Here is a 13,853-nt window from a genome sequence, read left to right on the forward strand (position 1 = left end):
TGGGCATGTCGAAGTCTTTCCGCTCGTTGCCGGCGCTCCTTGGCGGTCGAAACAGGCGAGCTGAGCCCCTGCCCGCTGCCGCTCTCCCAATAAGTTTGTCCTCTGCGGCCACCGTCGAGCTTCCCTCCCTGTCCCGCGGGAGGCCGCGCGCACGCGCGCTGCTGGCGCTGCTCCAAGATGGCGGCGCCCGGCGGGGAGGCGGAGGGCGGCTTCGCGGCCTGGCTGGCGGCGCGGCTGGAGGCGCTGGGCCTGGATCGCACCGTTTATGGTGCCTACATTCAGGGGCTACTCCGTGAGGAGGAGAGCGACGAGGAGCGACTGGAGGCCCTGCACGGTGTGCTCGCCGCCTGCTTGGTGAGGGACGGGGCAAGGCGAGGGTTGATCTCACCGGCGGCCGGTCGAACGGGTCGACTCTCTCTGGGGGAGGGGCTGGTTCAGGCGGGTATCGAGGCCCGGTCCGCGCCCCGGAGGCGATGAGAGGCCGCGGCCTTGCTGATCCCGGAGGCTCCGGAGAGCTAGTGGCCTGGACTGCCTGGAGGGATCCACAGGCACCGCTCACGGGAAGCGCTGGGGATGATATTCGCCTTCCCTGGGAGGTCGCACACACCCCGGGGGCCTTTCCTGTCTCTTCAGGTTTTTGGAGTTTGGGGGTTTTGCTTGCTCAGGAACACAAACTGGGAGATGAAGGGCTGGAGAGCAGCCATGTGGAGGAGAACTTGGCCGTGCCGCTGAGTGCAGAGCTGGACACGAGCTGGCACCGAGCGCTGCCAGCCCAGCCCCAGCCTGTCCTGGGCTGATCCCTAGCAGCAGGGGCAGGGAGGGGACTGAAACTGCTTCTCTGCCCCCCCGCCTCCCCCTGCAGTGCTGGGGCAGCTCTGGAGTCCTCAGCACAGCACAGACAGGGACCTGGTGCAGCAGGGCCAGAGGAGGCCACAGCAATGCTGGCAGGGCTGGAAGCCCTCTGCTGGGAGGCCAGGCTGAGAGAGTTGGGCTTGGGCAGCCTGGAGAGGAGAAGGCTCCAGGGAGACCTTCTGGTGGCCTCTCAGTCCTTCAAGGGCCCAGCAGAAAGCTGGGGACAGAGTTTTGAGCAGGGGCTGAGGTGACAGGACAAGGGGGGGATGGTTGGGAAGTGAAAGAGGGAGATTGAGAGTGGAGAGAAGGGAGAAATGTTTGAGACTGAGGGTGGGCAGAGCCTGGCCCAGGCTGGGCAGAGAGCTGGGAGCTGCCCCATGGCTGGCACCACTGCAGGGGAGGTTGTCTGGGGCTGTGAGCAGCCTGCTGTGGTTGGGGCTGTCCCTGCTGGCTGCAGGGGTTGGCCTGGAGGAGCTTTAGATGTCATTTTTAAGCTACAGCAGTCCATGGTTCTGTCATGACTCTTTGTTGTGTCAGCTGCCCTGGGGGAAGAAGAGGCTTCAGCTTCTCACAGCATGGGGGGCACAGGATTCAGGCTGTGAGCTGAGTGCTGCCTGGTAGCACCCAAGTGATCTTTGGTGCCAAGGCTCAGGGGTGGCTGTGGTGGGTGGTGGTGCTCCTCCAGCAGCTCCTGCTCCTCACAGCACAGTGGTTATCCTCAAGGCCCTTGGATCAGCCTGCAGCTGGAGTCCAGCTCCCAGCTGGGACAAACCAATCCTGCTGCCAGCTGGGCATGGGCAGAGGCTGGAGCTGCTGGGGTGGGCAGTGCTGCCTCTCCCCCACCAGACTCCTGGGGTTAGAAGGGTGCAGAATTGCTTTGGAGCAGTCAGGGCCTTTTACAGCATCTCTGTCTCAGGCTGCTGCACTGCTGGCTGGTTTCAGTGTGACTTTCTTCCTCCTCTCCAGTCTCAGTCTCCCCTCTCCCAGCTCAAAGCCATTGTCCCTCATCCTGTCATTCCCAGCCCTTGTCCCAAGTCCCTCCTTAGCTCTCCTGGAGCCCTTCAGGTACTGGAAGGTTGCTCTGAGGTCTCCCTGGAGCCTTCTCTTCTCCAGGCTGAACAGCCCCAACTCTCTCAGCCTGTCCCCACAGGGGAGGCTCTCCAGCCTCTGATCATCTCTGTGGCTTCCTCTGGACCTTCTCCAGCAGCTCCAGGTCCTTCTTGTGCTGGGGGCCCCAGAACTGGAGGCAGTGCTGCAGGTGGGGTCTGAGCAGAGGGCAGGATCCCCTCCCTGTGCTGCTGCTCTCCCTGCTCTGGATGCAGCCCAGCACAAGGCTGGCTCTGGGCTGGCTCTGGGCTGCCAGGGACCATTGCTGGCTCCTGAGGAGTTTGTCACCAACTGACAGCCCCAGCATGAAGTTCCTTCTCCCCTGCTCCAATATGAAGTTCTCTGTAGTTTTGCCAGCCCTGTCTGCAGCATTCTCTGACTGGGAGAGCTCAACCCTTGGGGAGGATCCTTTTCCTGTGAGTGTTTCTGGCACCTAAAAACCTTCTCCAGGCCTTCTGTGGCCTTGACCCATGCTGATTTTGTTGCCTCCCTGTGTGTCTGAGGGCTGGAGGGGTCCCTGGCACCTGAAGTTTGTGCTTTGTGTTTCCTGCTCTGGAGCCTTTCCATCCCTGTCTGGATGTGTTCCTGTGAGACCTGTGCTGGATTCTGTGGTCCTGCTCTGGCAGGGGTGGGACTGGAAGATCTCCAGAGGTCCCTTCCAACCCCTACCATCCTGTGAAAGATGAGGGAGCTGGGGGTGTTCAGCCTGGGGAAGGGGAAGCTGAGGGAGGCCTCATTGCTCTCTACAGCTCCTGAAAGGAGGCTGGAGCCAGGTGGGGGTTGGGCTCCCAAGGAACAAATGACAGGACAGGAGGAAATGGCCTCAGGTTGCCCCAGGGGAGGTTTAGGTTGGACATGAGGAACAATTTCTTCCCCTTGAGGGCTGACAAGGCCTGGCCCAGGCTGCTCAGGGCAGTGGAGTCTCCATCCCTGGAGCTGTGGTGCTGAGGGCCAGGGGTTGGTGGTGCTGAGGGCCAGGGGTTGGTGGTGCCCTGGCAGTGCTGGGTGAGGCTTGGCCTCCATGATCTGAAAAGGACTTTGCCAGGCAGAACACTTCCATGGTTTGCAGGCAGTGCCTGGATCCAGCCTGGGCACTAACAGCTGCAGTGCACTGCCAGAGCTGCCAGGGACACACCCTCAGGACACTTCTCTTGGTTCTCAGCACCCCTGGGTCTTGCCTGGATGCAGCCTCTGCAGCCTGGCCTCAGCCTGGGCAGCTCTTGAGGGCAGTCCTGGCTGCTGCCTGATCACAGTGGTGCTCAGTGCAGGGGAGCTGCAGGCAGGCACTGGGGAGAGAGTCACTCATGGGGGAGCTCAGCAAGGCAAGGATCCCATCCTGGGGATCCTGTTGTGGTGCTGGGGATCCTCTCCTGGTGCTGGGGATCCTCTCCTGGTGCTGGGGATCCCATCCTGGTGCTGGGGATCCTGCTGTGGTGCTGGGGATCCTGCTGTGGTGCTGGGGATCCCGTCCTGGTGCTGGGGATCCCATCCTGGTGCTGGAGATCCTGTCCTGGTGCTGGTTTCCTGCCCTGGCACTGCTGTGTTTGTCTTTCTCCCTTCAGCAGTGCCCTGCTGTGGCTCTTCCACTGCCACTTGCTGCCTGTGCCATGCTGCAGGCAGCTCAGGAGGGCCAGGGGCAGCCCTGCAGGGGCAGGAGATGCTCCTCAGTCCCACCAGGGGAGTGCCAGCTCTGCCCTGCCCTTCACCTCCCTCCTGTCTGATGAACTTACACAGGGGGGTTGGCCCAGAGGTGGTGCTGAGCAGCTCCTCTGCAGCCATGCTGAGGAGCAGAGAGATGGTGCTGAGGAGCAGAGGTGGTGCTGAGCAGCACAGGTGGTGCTGAGCAGCAGAGAGGTGGTGCTGAGGAGCAGAGAGATGGTGCTGAGAGGCAGAGAGATGGTGCTGAGGGGCAGAGAGATGGTGCTGAGGAGCAGAGGTGGTGCTGAGGAGCAGAGGTGGTGCTGAGGAGCAGAGGCGGTGCTGAGCCGCGGCGGTGGTGCTGAGGAGCAGAGGTGGTGCTGAGCCGCGGCGGTGGTGCTGAGCCGCGGCGGTGGTGCTGAGCAGCGGGTGCCTGGAGCCATGGCTTGCCCCTGGCCTTTCTCTGCTGTTGCCGGGGCCACTGGCAGCGCGGTGCTGGAGCCCAGGCTGTGCTGGTGCAGCTGCACTGGGGAGCAGGCACTGTGGTGAGGGCACTGCCTCCGTGCTGCAGAGCTGCAGGGCCGCAGCCCCAGCACCTTCTGCTCGCCTGGGGGTGGAGGCATCCCCAGGCCTGAGGAGCCTCCCCCGGTGTGGCCTGGGTGTGCAGCTCTCAGGTGCATGGCTGCAGTGCTGCCTGGGTGCTGTGGCTCCCCGCAGCTGCTACTCCTCATAGCTGCTTGGTGCTTGTTCCCAGCAGGGCAGCTCTGTGCCAAGCTGAGGCTCTTTTCCCTCTCCAGGAAGAAGATCTCTTGAGTGATGTTTGCAGAGAGGTGGTGGAGAAGTGGTCTGAATCTCAGATTGTGGACACCAAAGAGAAGAAAGAAGGTAGTGTGGCTGCTGGTGGTGCGAGTGGCCCAGAGGGCACCCAGGCTGTGTCCCCCCTGCAGGGAGCTCACACCGACGCTGCTGTGCTGAGCTGCTCCTCATTGCCACTGCTGCTTACTGCTGCTTTGGTTGAGATGTGAGATGAGGATGAGCAGTTCCAGTTCTGGCTGTCCCCAGCCTCCTGCTGCTCTTTGGGTTTGCAGAGGCAGAGCTCTGGAGTTGAGCTGTTCCTTTCCCTGTAGGGTTTGTCCTTTTCACAGAGCACCCAGGGCCTGCTTGCTGCGCTGGCAGCACTGTGGGGTGCAGAACCCCTGTGCTGGTTTGCAGAGCAGCCAAGGAGAGCTGAGCTGCCCCTCCTGCCACTGCTCACCTCCTCACATCCTCCTCTTGCAAAATCTCCTCTTACAACTCTCCTTTTTCCCCAGCAATGCCTGTGGGGTGAGCTCTGTGAGGCTGCTGCAGTAATGCTACTCCTGTCCCAGCCCCACTGCTCCTTCAGCCCTCTGCAGCTTGGGAGCAGCCCCCTTGTGTCGGTGTGAGCTGAAATTCCCCCCCACACCAACAAGTAACCAGGCTAGCTCAGTCTGGAAGCAAATGAAGGCTGTATTTACAAGCAGAATCTAAAATCTATGATGAAATGCAATGAATATGTACAAGTATACAAAATTCACAACATTTACAAATATATACAATCAACAGAAAAGCACAACCAAGCTCCCTTTGCTTCCCCCCAAGGGGACCCTCCCAAAGGGGCCTCTCTCTCTCCCAGGAGCTTCCCCCCAGCCCCCCCTGGACAGAGAAGCAGAGTTAGTTAAACAGAAAGTTGTTAATTTAGCTGCCAAGGTCAGTGTGTTATCTTCAGCCAGAAGAGAAGAAGAAGAAACAGCAGCCAGACAGCCCAGCAACTGCCCCCACTGCCGAACGCAGAATGTGCAGAGTGCCTACTTTGTTTTGGGTAATAGTTCTTAAACATTTCTATCTATCCAATGGAAGTGTTTAGAACAATCGTTATTTTGCTTTCTTACACCCAATAGTGACCTATTTACATTCTTTCACTTTCTCTGTTCTGAACTTTGCAAGGAAAAATTAAAAAGACAGTTTCAAACCATTACACCCCTCCATCTCATCCCTGATCCTCAGCAGAGGCTGGTTCTGGTCACTGAGCAGACCTCTGAGAACAATGGATTCAGCCACTGGAAAGATTTTGCTGGTTCAAGCATCCTGCCTGGATCAGTTTGTAACCTGCCAGCAGCAGGGACCCAGCTGTGACAGTGTGCCCTGCCCTGCCCCGGGGCTGAATCCTCCTTTCTGCCTGCTTTGCATCTCCCCCTTGGCTCTGGATGCAAACAGGACATTGCCACGGCCTGCTGGCATCCTGCAGGCACTCCTGCAGTGAGGGAGGGGCTTGTGCACTGCTCTGCTTGGCTACCCCCAGCCCCTCACAACTCCCCCTTCCCTCTGCAGGGCTTGGCTGAGCCATGCAGCAGCCTGGGGCCTTCCCAGAGAGGCCACCAAAGGCCATCCTTGGCTCAAGCTCACCTCTGGCTGGGGCCAGGGCAGGGCTGCACTGCTCTGGGCAGTAAATACAATGAAGCCCTCTGGGGACACGTGGCTGGGGCTGCTGGAGCTGCTGCTGGGCTCCTCCTGCTCAGGAGCTTGGTTACCCACAGGGGTTTTCCTTCCTTGGCACACAGAGAAGGCAGCAGGAAGTGCTCCTGGTAGGAACACAAAGGGTTAATGGGGGGGGAGGGGGTCCATGAAAGGATTGGTCACAGGTCCATACCTGCTGAGATGTGAAAACACTGAGGATCCATACAGGAACATGGTGCCAGCCCCAGGTGGCACTTGGAGAGCTAAGGGTGAATCAGCTGCTGGGTGCCTGGGTGGGTGATCAGTTAATTGTGTTAATTAATGCTGGGGCAGGACTGAGCTGATCACTCTGCCTGTCAGACTTGGTGTTTCCTGCAGTTTTGGGTCTGTGGTTCAAGCGCTCTGGGGCCTTGCTGCTGTGCCTGCAGGGACTGCCTGATGCTCTGCCTCTTCTCCCTGCCAGATGAGATCCAGGCCATCGCCAGCATGATGGAGAAGCAGGCCAGGATGGTGGTGAAGCCAAAGGAGGTGTCCCAGGAGGAGAAGCAGAGGAAAGCTGCCCTCCTGGCCCAGTATGCCAACGTCACAGACGAGGAGGAATATCCTTGCCCTGGCCCTGGTGATTCCTGGTGCTCTGCATCCACAGCTGCACCTCTCCAGCCTCCCCTTGGCTGGGGGGAGAGCTGGGGGAATTTGTCAGGCTTCCTTCTCCATGGTAAAACAAATTCCATAGAAAAAAGCTCCTAGTTTGTGGAATGCCATGAGCAGACCCTCCTTGGAGGGTGCTCCTCTGTCATCCCACACTCCCCACCTGGGGAGGGGTCACCCAGTCCAGGTGTGTTGCAGAAGAGCCATGAATCACCTCCTGGAACTGCAGTTCATGTGTTGAGTTTATCTCCTGCTTTCTGGTGAGAAGGTCCTCTTCAGAGTATGTGGAGTGGGAGAGGGGAAAGCTCCCTCCTTGTAGTGCTGAAGAAAGAGCCTTGGGGGTGCTGGGTGCTGAGCAGCTCCCCAGGAGCCAGCAGTGCCCTCCTGCAGCCCAAAGGCAGCTGTGAGCTGGGCTGCAGCCACAGGAGTGTGGGCAGCAGGGCAGGAGAGGAGATTCTGTCCCTGGACTCTGCTCTGCTCAGACCTCACCTCCAATCCTGCCTCCAGCTCTGCTGTCCCCAGCAGCAGAAGGACACAGAGCTGTGGAGTGAGTCCAGAGGAGGCCACAAAGATGCTCCAAGGGCTGGAGCAGCTCTGCTGTGAGGCCAGGCTGAGGGAGCTGGGGGCGTGCAGCCTGGAGAGGAGAAGGCTCCAGGGGGACCTCAGAGCTGCCTGCCAGGACCTGAAGGGATCCTGCAGGGAGGCTGCAGAGGAACTTCTCATGAGGGTGTCTGGAGCCAGGGCAAGGGGGAATGGTTTGGAGCTGAGGCAGAGCAGGGTTAGAGTGGAGCTGAGGAAGAAGTTCTGCAGTGTGAGGGTGGTGAGACTCTGGCACAGGCTGCCCAGGGAGGCTGTGGCTGCCTCCTCCCTGGGGGTGTTCAAGGCCAGGTTGGATGAGGCCGTGACCAACCAAGTCTAGCTGAGAGGTGTCCCTGGGCATGGCAGGGGAGTTGGAGTAGATGATCCCTGAGGTCCCTTCCAACCTGAGCCATTCCATGATGGTTGTGTGAAGAACAAACTCTGCCCTGAGGAGTGAAACTGAACAGGAGGGACTCAGACCTGGCACTTGAGCAGCAGGAGGGAGCTGAACATGGAGTCTGTGGTTGTCTGGTCCTTGATTGTCCATGGTCAGTGTGGTTTCTTCCTCATGAATGGATGCAGGCCTGATCTGTCATGGTCTGGGGAGGTGTCACAGTGCAGAGGCACAGGCTCAGTGCCTGGCAGTGCAGAGGCAGCAGCTCAGTGCTGATGATTTTCCTGAACCCCCTCACTGGTGAGGACGAGCAGGACGGGTCGGCTGCGGCAGTCACCATCGGATCAGAGAAGTGTATCCTTTGAATCCCAGTGCCTGGGGGTTGGAGGGAAGGCAGCTTCCAAGGGGAGTTTCTTGTCCATCCTTACCAGAGCTGATCCTGTTTCCCTTGGGGGGCTGGAGGGAAGGCAGCTTCCAGGGGGCATTTCCTGTCCTTCCTTAGCAGAGCTGATCCTCCCTGTTCCTTCAGGGCCACCTTTTCAGGCTGCTGATTCATTTTTTCCACCTTGATCTGAACATGAAGTTTCTGTGTCCACCTGCTCCCTGCCCCAGTGCATGGCTGGAACTGAGCCTGTTGCTCTCTTTCTCTCCTCCATTGTCTCCCTCCCCCTCTCTGGAGCTTCACAGAACGTGCTCATGGATGAGGACAATCCTCCCAGCACTTCAGGTCAATGTTAGCTGTGTCCAGGGAGGTGACTCCTGTCAGGAGTTGGTCAAAGTGCAGCGGCAAATGGTTGTGAAGCTCAAGAGGGCTGTGGTGCAGCTGAGCTTCAGAGGGGAACAAGGCCCAAAGGTCCCTCAAAGCTCCCAACCTTCTCTCCACACTCACTGGGGCTGTTCCTTGAGCTCCTCAGCTTGCTGGGCTAGGAGGGAAGCAGCTGCTCCCTTTCCCAGGCATTTTAGATGTGACTTCTTTGGGAAAACAAGCTGGGATTCCTTTGTCCTTCTCCATTCCCAAACTCAGTCCCTGCTTGGTAAACAGAAAGGATGTGGGCCAGGATGTGAAGGGGGAGGTGGAATAACCTCCCTGTGTGCTACAGCTGGGGCTTGGCTCATGGCTCCAAGGTCTGCCCTTAACGTGGGGGCAGCTCTGTTCCGCAACACCAACGTGGAGGATGTGCTGAACGCCAGGAAGCTGGAGAGGGAGCTGCTGAGGGATGAGTTCCAGAAGAAGAAGGAGCAGGACAAACTGCAGCGAGAGAAGGACAAGCTGGCCAAGCAGGAGAGGAAGGAGAAGGAGAAGAAAAGGACACAGAAGGGCGAGCGGAAGCGGTAGCTGGGGGTTCCCAGCTGGACTCCAAAGGGATAACCTGGATTAGGATTTGTGTTTTGGGAGCAGCAGGAACCCCGAGCCTGTGGCTGGCAGAGTGGCTCTGCAGAAGTGTTTCTTTGGGTTGGTTTGAGTTTTTTCCCCTCTGTTTTTGTTGGGTTTCCCTAGCAGAGAAGACATTTCAAGCACCTCTCACAGTGGGAGTGTGCCATGTGCTTGTGGTGTCCAGTGTCCCCCTGGGTGCTTGTGGCCAATGTCTGTACCAAAGAGCAGGGAAGTGCTGCTGTCAGTGTGCTCCACTGGATCTGTTTGGCCTTCCAAACACTTCCACCAAGGCAAATGGTGAGGCAGGAGAGGGCTCCCAGGCTGCCTGTGGCCTCTCAGCAGCCTTGGTTTGCAGGAGCTGGGGGTTTGAGAGCAGAGCCCCATCTGGGCTGCTCATGGACATGCTGCTACAGGGCAAAGATGAATTTTCTTGCCACCAGCCTTGCGAGGAGTTTGCAGACAGTGCTTCTGCCACTGCCAGATCAGTGTTGCTGCTGCAGTCAGGCTGAGCAGGGCATGCAGGGTTTGGAGCTGACCTCAGCTGGGGCTTTCTGCAGCCAAGCAAAGGGAACCTCATCAAATATCCATGAGTGCAGCTGGGAGGCTGCAGCATCCCCAGGCCCCAGGGACAGTGAGCACGGTGCTGATTCGAGCAGTGGCAGGGAGTTGGCTGAGCCCTGCTGCTATTTTAGCACTTTGCTGGTGGCTGCTCATGGAGCTCTCTTGTGTCCCCAGGGTGAGCAGTGGCTGCTGCATGGCTCCCTGGTGTCCCTGGGTGAGCAGTGGCTGCTGCATGGCTCCCTGGTGTCCCTGGGTGAGCAGTGGCTGCTGCATGGCTCCCTGGTGTCCCTGGGTGAGCAGTGGCTGCTGCATGGCTCCCTGGTGTCCCTGGGTGAGCAGTGGCTGCTGCATGGCTCCCTGGTGTCCCTGGGTGAGCAGTGGCTGCTGCATGGCTCCCTGGTGTCCCTGGGTCAGCAGTGGCTGCTGCATGGCTCCCTGGTGCCCCTGGGTCAGCAGTGGCTGCTGCATGGCTCCCTGGTGCCCCTGGGTCAGTAGTGGCTGCTGCTGCTGCAGTGGGTGCCAGATTGAGCGCTCCAGGGCAGGCCCAGCACTGGGCAGCTGTGATCTGGACACACTGGGGTTAGGAGCTGGATGCTGTCACTGGGCACAGCTGCCCCTGGGGGCCAGTGGCTTCTGTCACCCCTGGAGAGGGCTGTTCCCAGCCTCTTCTTTAGTGCCATCCACCTTGGGAGAGGAGAAGGTGGAGCAATGGGAACGGAGTGTGAAGGAGGAGCTGCAGCATGCTCAGGGGTGCAGGAGGAACCCTGTGCCTCTGGGGTGTCTGCAGGTGAGGTGAGCTCCTGGGCACCAGCAGCTGCCAGCCCACTGCCTGCTCTCAGCCAGCCTGGCACTGGGCTGTGCCTCTGTGTAACTCCCTGCTGCATGTGTGAGTGTTGAGCTGCTTTGTCTTTGGACCTGAACAATTAAACTGGTTGGCCAAGAATGGGCTCCTGTGTCTGAGTGCACGTCACTCTTACTGACTGGGGTGCCCTGGGGTGAAGTCTGGGGGCTCCCCTCTGCCTCGTCCCATCCCTTCCTGCTCCCCTCACCCAGCAGGGATATTTCTGAGGGCTCCCCCACTGCCAATCTTTGTTTATTCCCAGCTCATTTCCCAAGGCTGCAGTTTCCTCCTCCCCTCTCCCAAGGCCTCACAGGGCAGTGGACAAAGAAAGCCAGGGAGGGACCTTAGCAGGGAGTGTGGGGAGAGGCTGAGGGGGTGGTGCTTCAGACTGACACGGGGTGGGTTTGGAATAGCTGTAAGGAGGAAATCCCTCACAGGGTGGTGAGACACTGGAACAGGCTGCCAGGGAGGCTGTGGATGCTCCCTCCCTGGAGGTGTTCAAAGTTAGATTGGATGGGGGCTTGAGCAACCTGGGCTGGGGGAAAATGTCCCTGTCCAGTGCAGGTGGCTTGGACCAGAGGACTTTCAAGGTCTCTTGCAGCCCAAACCACTCTGTGACTCTGAACAAGCTGTGCTTGTCCCCAGGGTCATGTCTCAGTCTGGGGTGCTGTGTGGATCCCAGCTGCAGCAGGACAGGGAGCTGGGGGAGAAGCAGCTATTGAGGGCCAAGGGTGGCACTGCACCCCCACCCCCACCCAGAGTCTCAGAGCCCAGCACTGGGGCCCAGCTCTGACTTTTTGTTGCAGCCTTTGCACAGCCCCTGGGCTTGAGGCTGGGCCAAGGACATTGTGCAGTGCCTGGAGCAGCCCTGGCCACAGGAGGGGTTAGGGGATCTGCAGGTTATCTAGGGTGATTCAATACCACCACCTGTGCCTCAGCTGCTCTGGCAGCATCAGCTGCCCTCCCCTTGCTGGCAGCAGCCTTGGATTTTCCCCAGTTCATAAGATGGGCACCAAGAGCTCTGCAGTCTGGTACTGACCTTCCCCAAACTGCTGCTGGAGCTCCCCACTGGCACAGCAGCACCTGCCTTAGCTTGAAAAGGTCCACAGCAAAGAGCTGCACTTGCCTCTTGTGACAAGAGCTGAACCCTCTCTGCTCACTGCTGTGCTCAAGGGCCAAAGAGCAACCACCACAGGTTTCCCAAACTGCAGGTTCAGCAGAAGTTTATGCACTGAGAAGGGCTCAAGGTGGAGGCTCCCTCCTGCAGACTGGCAGAACACCTTTACCATCTGTGCCCCACAGCCAGCAGAGGGCTGGAAGTCCGTAGTGTCTGGCTGGGAGACTTCACCTCATCCCCTCCCTTTCAAAAGACCCTGTGAGGGGCAGGGCCACCAGCCCCAAGGGGCACAGCAGGAGAACCACAACCAGCAGCACCTTGCCAAGGCAGCTTCAGGAACTGTTGGTGCTGGGAAGCTAGGGGTGTGCTGTGCTCTAGTGTGAAGACACACAGGGATCAGCCTGAGGGGTCTGAGGGGCCCTGGAGCCATTTGGGCACAGCCAGGCTGCAGCTCTGCCCTCAGCCCATGGAGCTGCTGCAGCCCAGGGCCAGCAGCTCTCCACTGAGGTGGTGCCCCCTCCAGAGATGGGCACTTGGGATCCTCAGGAGTGAGCAGCTGGCACCAGCACCAAGAAGGTTATGGGGCAGGAACAGAGCAGGCAGGGAAGGTTCCTGAACAGACTGCACAAGCTTTGGCAGCACCAAACTCCTAACTGCTGTTGTCAGCCCTGCCCCTTGCTCTGTGTGACACTACTCTCACCTCTCTCCACAAGAGGGTGATCCCCACTGCTTTACACCTCTTAACGTGCTCCCACATCTGGCTGAGACTCAGTCGTCCAGTTCTGGGCACCTGAGCTCCAGAAGGACAAAGAACCACTGGAGAGTGCAGAGCAGGGTGCTGAGGGCACTGGAATGTCTCATGAGCAGAGGCTGAGGGAGCTGGGGGTTAGCCTGGAGGAGGCTGAGGGGGGATTTCATGAATGCTTACAAACATGTAAGGGTGGGGGTCAGGAGGATGGGGCCAGACTCTTCTTAAGTGGTCCCCAATGACAGGAGAAGAGGCAATGAGCATAAACTAGAACATAGGCAGCTCCAGCTTAACATGAGGAACTACTTGACTGTGAGGGTGGCAGAATCCTGGAGCAGCCTGCCCAGAGAGGTTCAAGCTCCTCCTGGATGTGTTCCTGAATGATCTGCTTTAGGGGATCCTGATCTGGGGATCTTACTCCATCCTCAGAGCTTCCTTCCAACCCCCCACCCTTCTGTGATTCTGTGAACTCCTGCTCCCTGTGGGCTGAGCCCACAAAGACAATGGCAGAACAAAAGCTCTTCAACACAAGTGAATTTATTTCCTAGCAGACAGCCTCAGGTCATCACTGCTGTGTCTGGCAGCAGCGTGTCCCAGGTTCAGCTCAACAGAGGTGTAGGCAGCAACCGGTGCTGGGGAGTGCTTGGGAACACCCCACTGACCTGCAGCTGCACTCCCATCGGCTTTCTGCTATCATCTAATGCCAGGCTGTGCTCACACCGTGTGCACCCGGATTCCCGCGGGCAGGAAGAACAGAGACATTTAAAGCAGCAGGGCAAGGGCCGCCGGAGAAATCCAATGCACACATTAGGAGGTGTTAAAGCCCCGCCCCGAGCCGCACAAAGCGGTGAGGAAACGACTCCTGTCCCGCCCAGGTGAAGAGCTGCAGCAAACACCCAGCACCAGCAGCTGCCAAACACGCGGAGCTGAACCAGGAAATCTACAACACAACAGAATTTCAAACCAAACCAGTGAAAAGTAACTTTAAGGCAACTGAAGTTTCAGCACTCGGTGCTACCTCTGCCACTTCTCAAGTCCCGGCACTAAAAACAATGGCATTATTCCAGCTGCTGCAGAGCTTTCCCAAGGACAATCCCGTGGCTTGTTGTGATTATCTTTAAATACTTTAAAACAGGATCTTTTCTCCCCACTCCCCCACCAAGAGCACGCCCAAGCGCTTTGAAGGCGTTGACTGAACTGCCCAGCTCCACACCAGCCATCTGTCATTGCAGCAGGAGCCGGTGCTCCTCCTTGCACAGACACAGAAGTCTAAAATCTCTAATTTATAAATATTTATACTTTAAATATTTCATTTTACATGACTCTTGGGTATTTCTGAGTGCTTTTTCCTCCTTTGAACCCATTTTTACATCACAATCTTAACCTACTCTCCCCCCTTAAGCCAAGTCTTTTAAGAATCATTATTTTAAAACCAATTTCCTGAAGGGAAACTAAAAAGCAATGGGAAGAGCTGGAACTGGGGACGTTAAATAACACCTCGGCTGCTAATTAATTAGT

At 58.2% G+C, this 13,853-nt stretch overlaps 1 protein-coding gene across 2 annotated transcripts; it reads left to right on the top strand.

The window, feature by feature from the left end:
* The first annotated feature begins 177 nt into the window (after nt 1-177).
* CCDC43 (coiled-coil domain containing 43) lies at nt 178-9,834 on the top strand. Of its 2 annotated transcripts, XM_054396489.1 has the most exons (5): nt 178-354; nt 4,395-4,482; nt 6,536-6,671; nt 7,992-8,047; nt 8,842-9,834. In XM_054396489.1, the coding sequence occupies exons 1-5, from the start codon at nt 178-180 to the stop codon at nt 9,027-9,029; spliced, it is 645 nt and encodes a 214-aa protein (XP_054252464.1). In that variant the 3' UTR covers nt 9,030-9,834. The 2 variants fall into 2 exon arrangements, with proteins under 2 accessions (XP_054252464.1, XP_054252465.1); XM_054396490.1 differs by lacking the exon at nt 7,992-8,047 and having other exon boundaries at nt 8,842-8,948.
* The last annotated feature ends 4,019 nt before the right edge of the window (nt 9,835-13,853 follow it).

Source organism: Indicator indicator, chromosome 37 (genome assembly GCF_027791375.1).
Source record: "Indicator indicator isolate 239-I01 chromosome 37, UM_Iind_1.1, whole genome shotgun sequence".
Taxonomy (NCBI): domain Eukaryota; kingdom Metazoa; phylum Chordata; class Aves; order Piciformes; family Indicatoridae; genus Indicator; species Indicator indicator.

Coding starts and splice junctions, on each gene's coding strand:
- CCDC43 (XM_054396489.1), top strand. CDS start 178: ATGGCGGCGCCCGGCGGGGAGGCGGAGGGCGGCTTCGCGGCCTGGCTG. Junction 4,483..6,535: donor CACCAAAGAGAAGAAAGAAG/GTAGTGTGGCTG, acceptor TCTCCCTGCCAG/ATGAGATCCAGGCCATCGCC. Junction 8,048..8,841: donor CACCATCGGATCAGAGAAGT/GTATCCTTTGAA, acceptor ACGTGGGGGCAG/CTCTGTTCCGCAACACCAAC.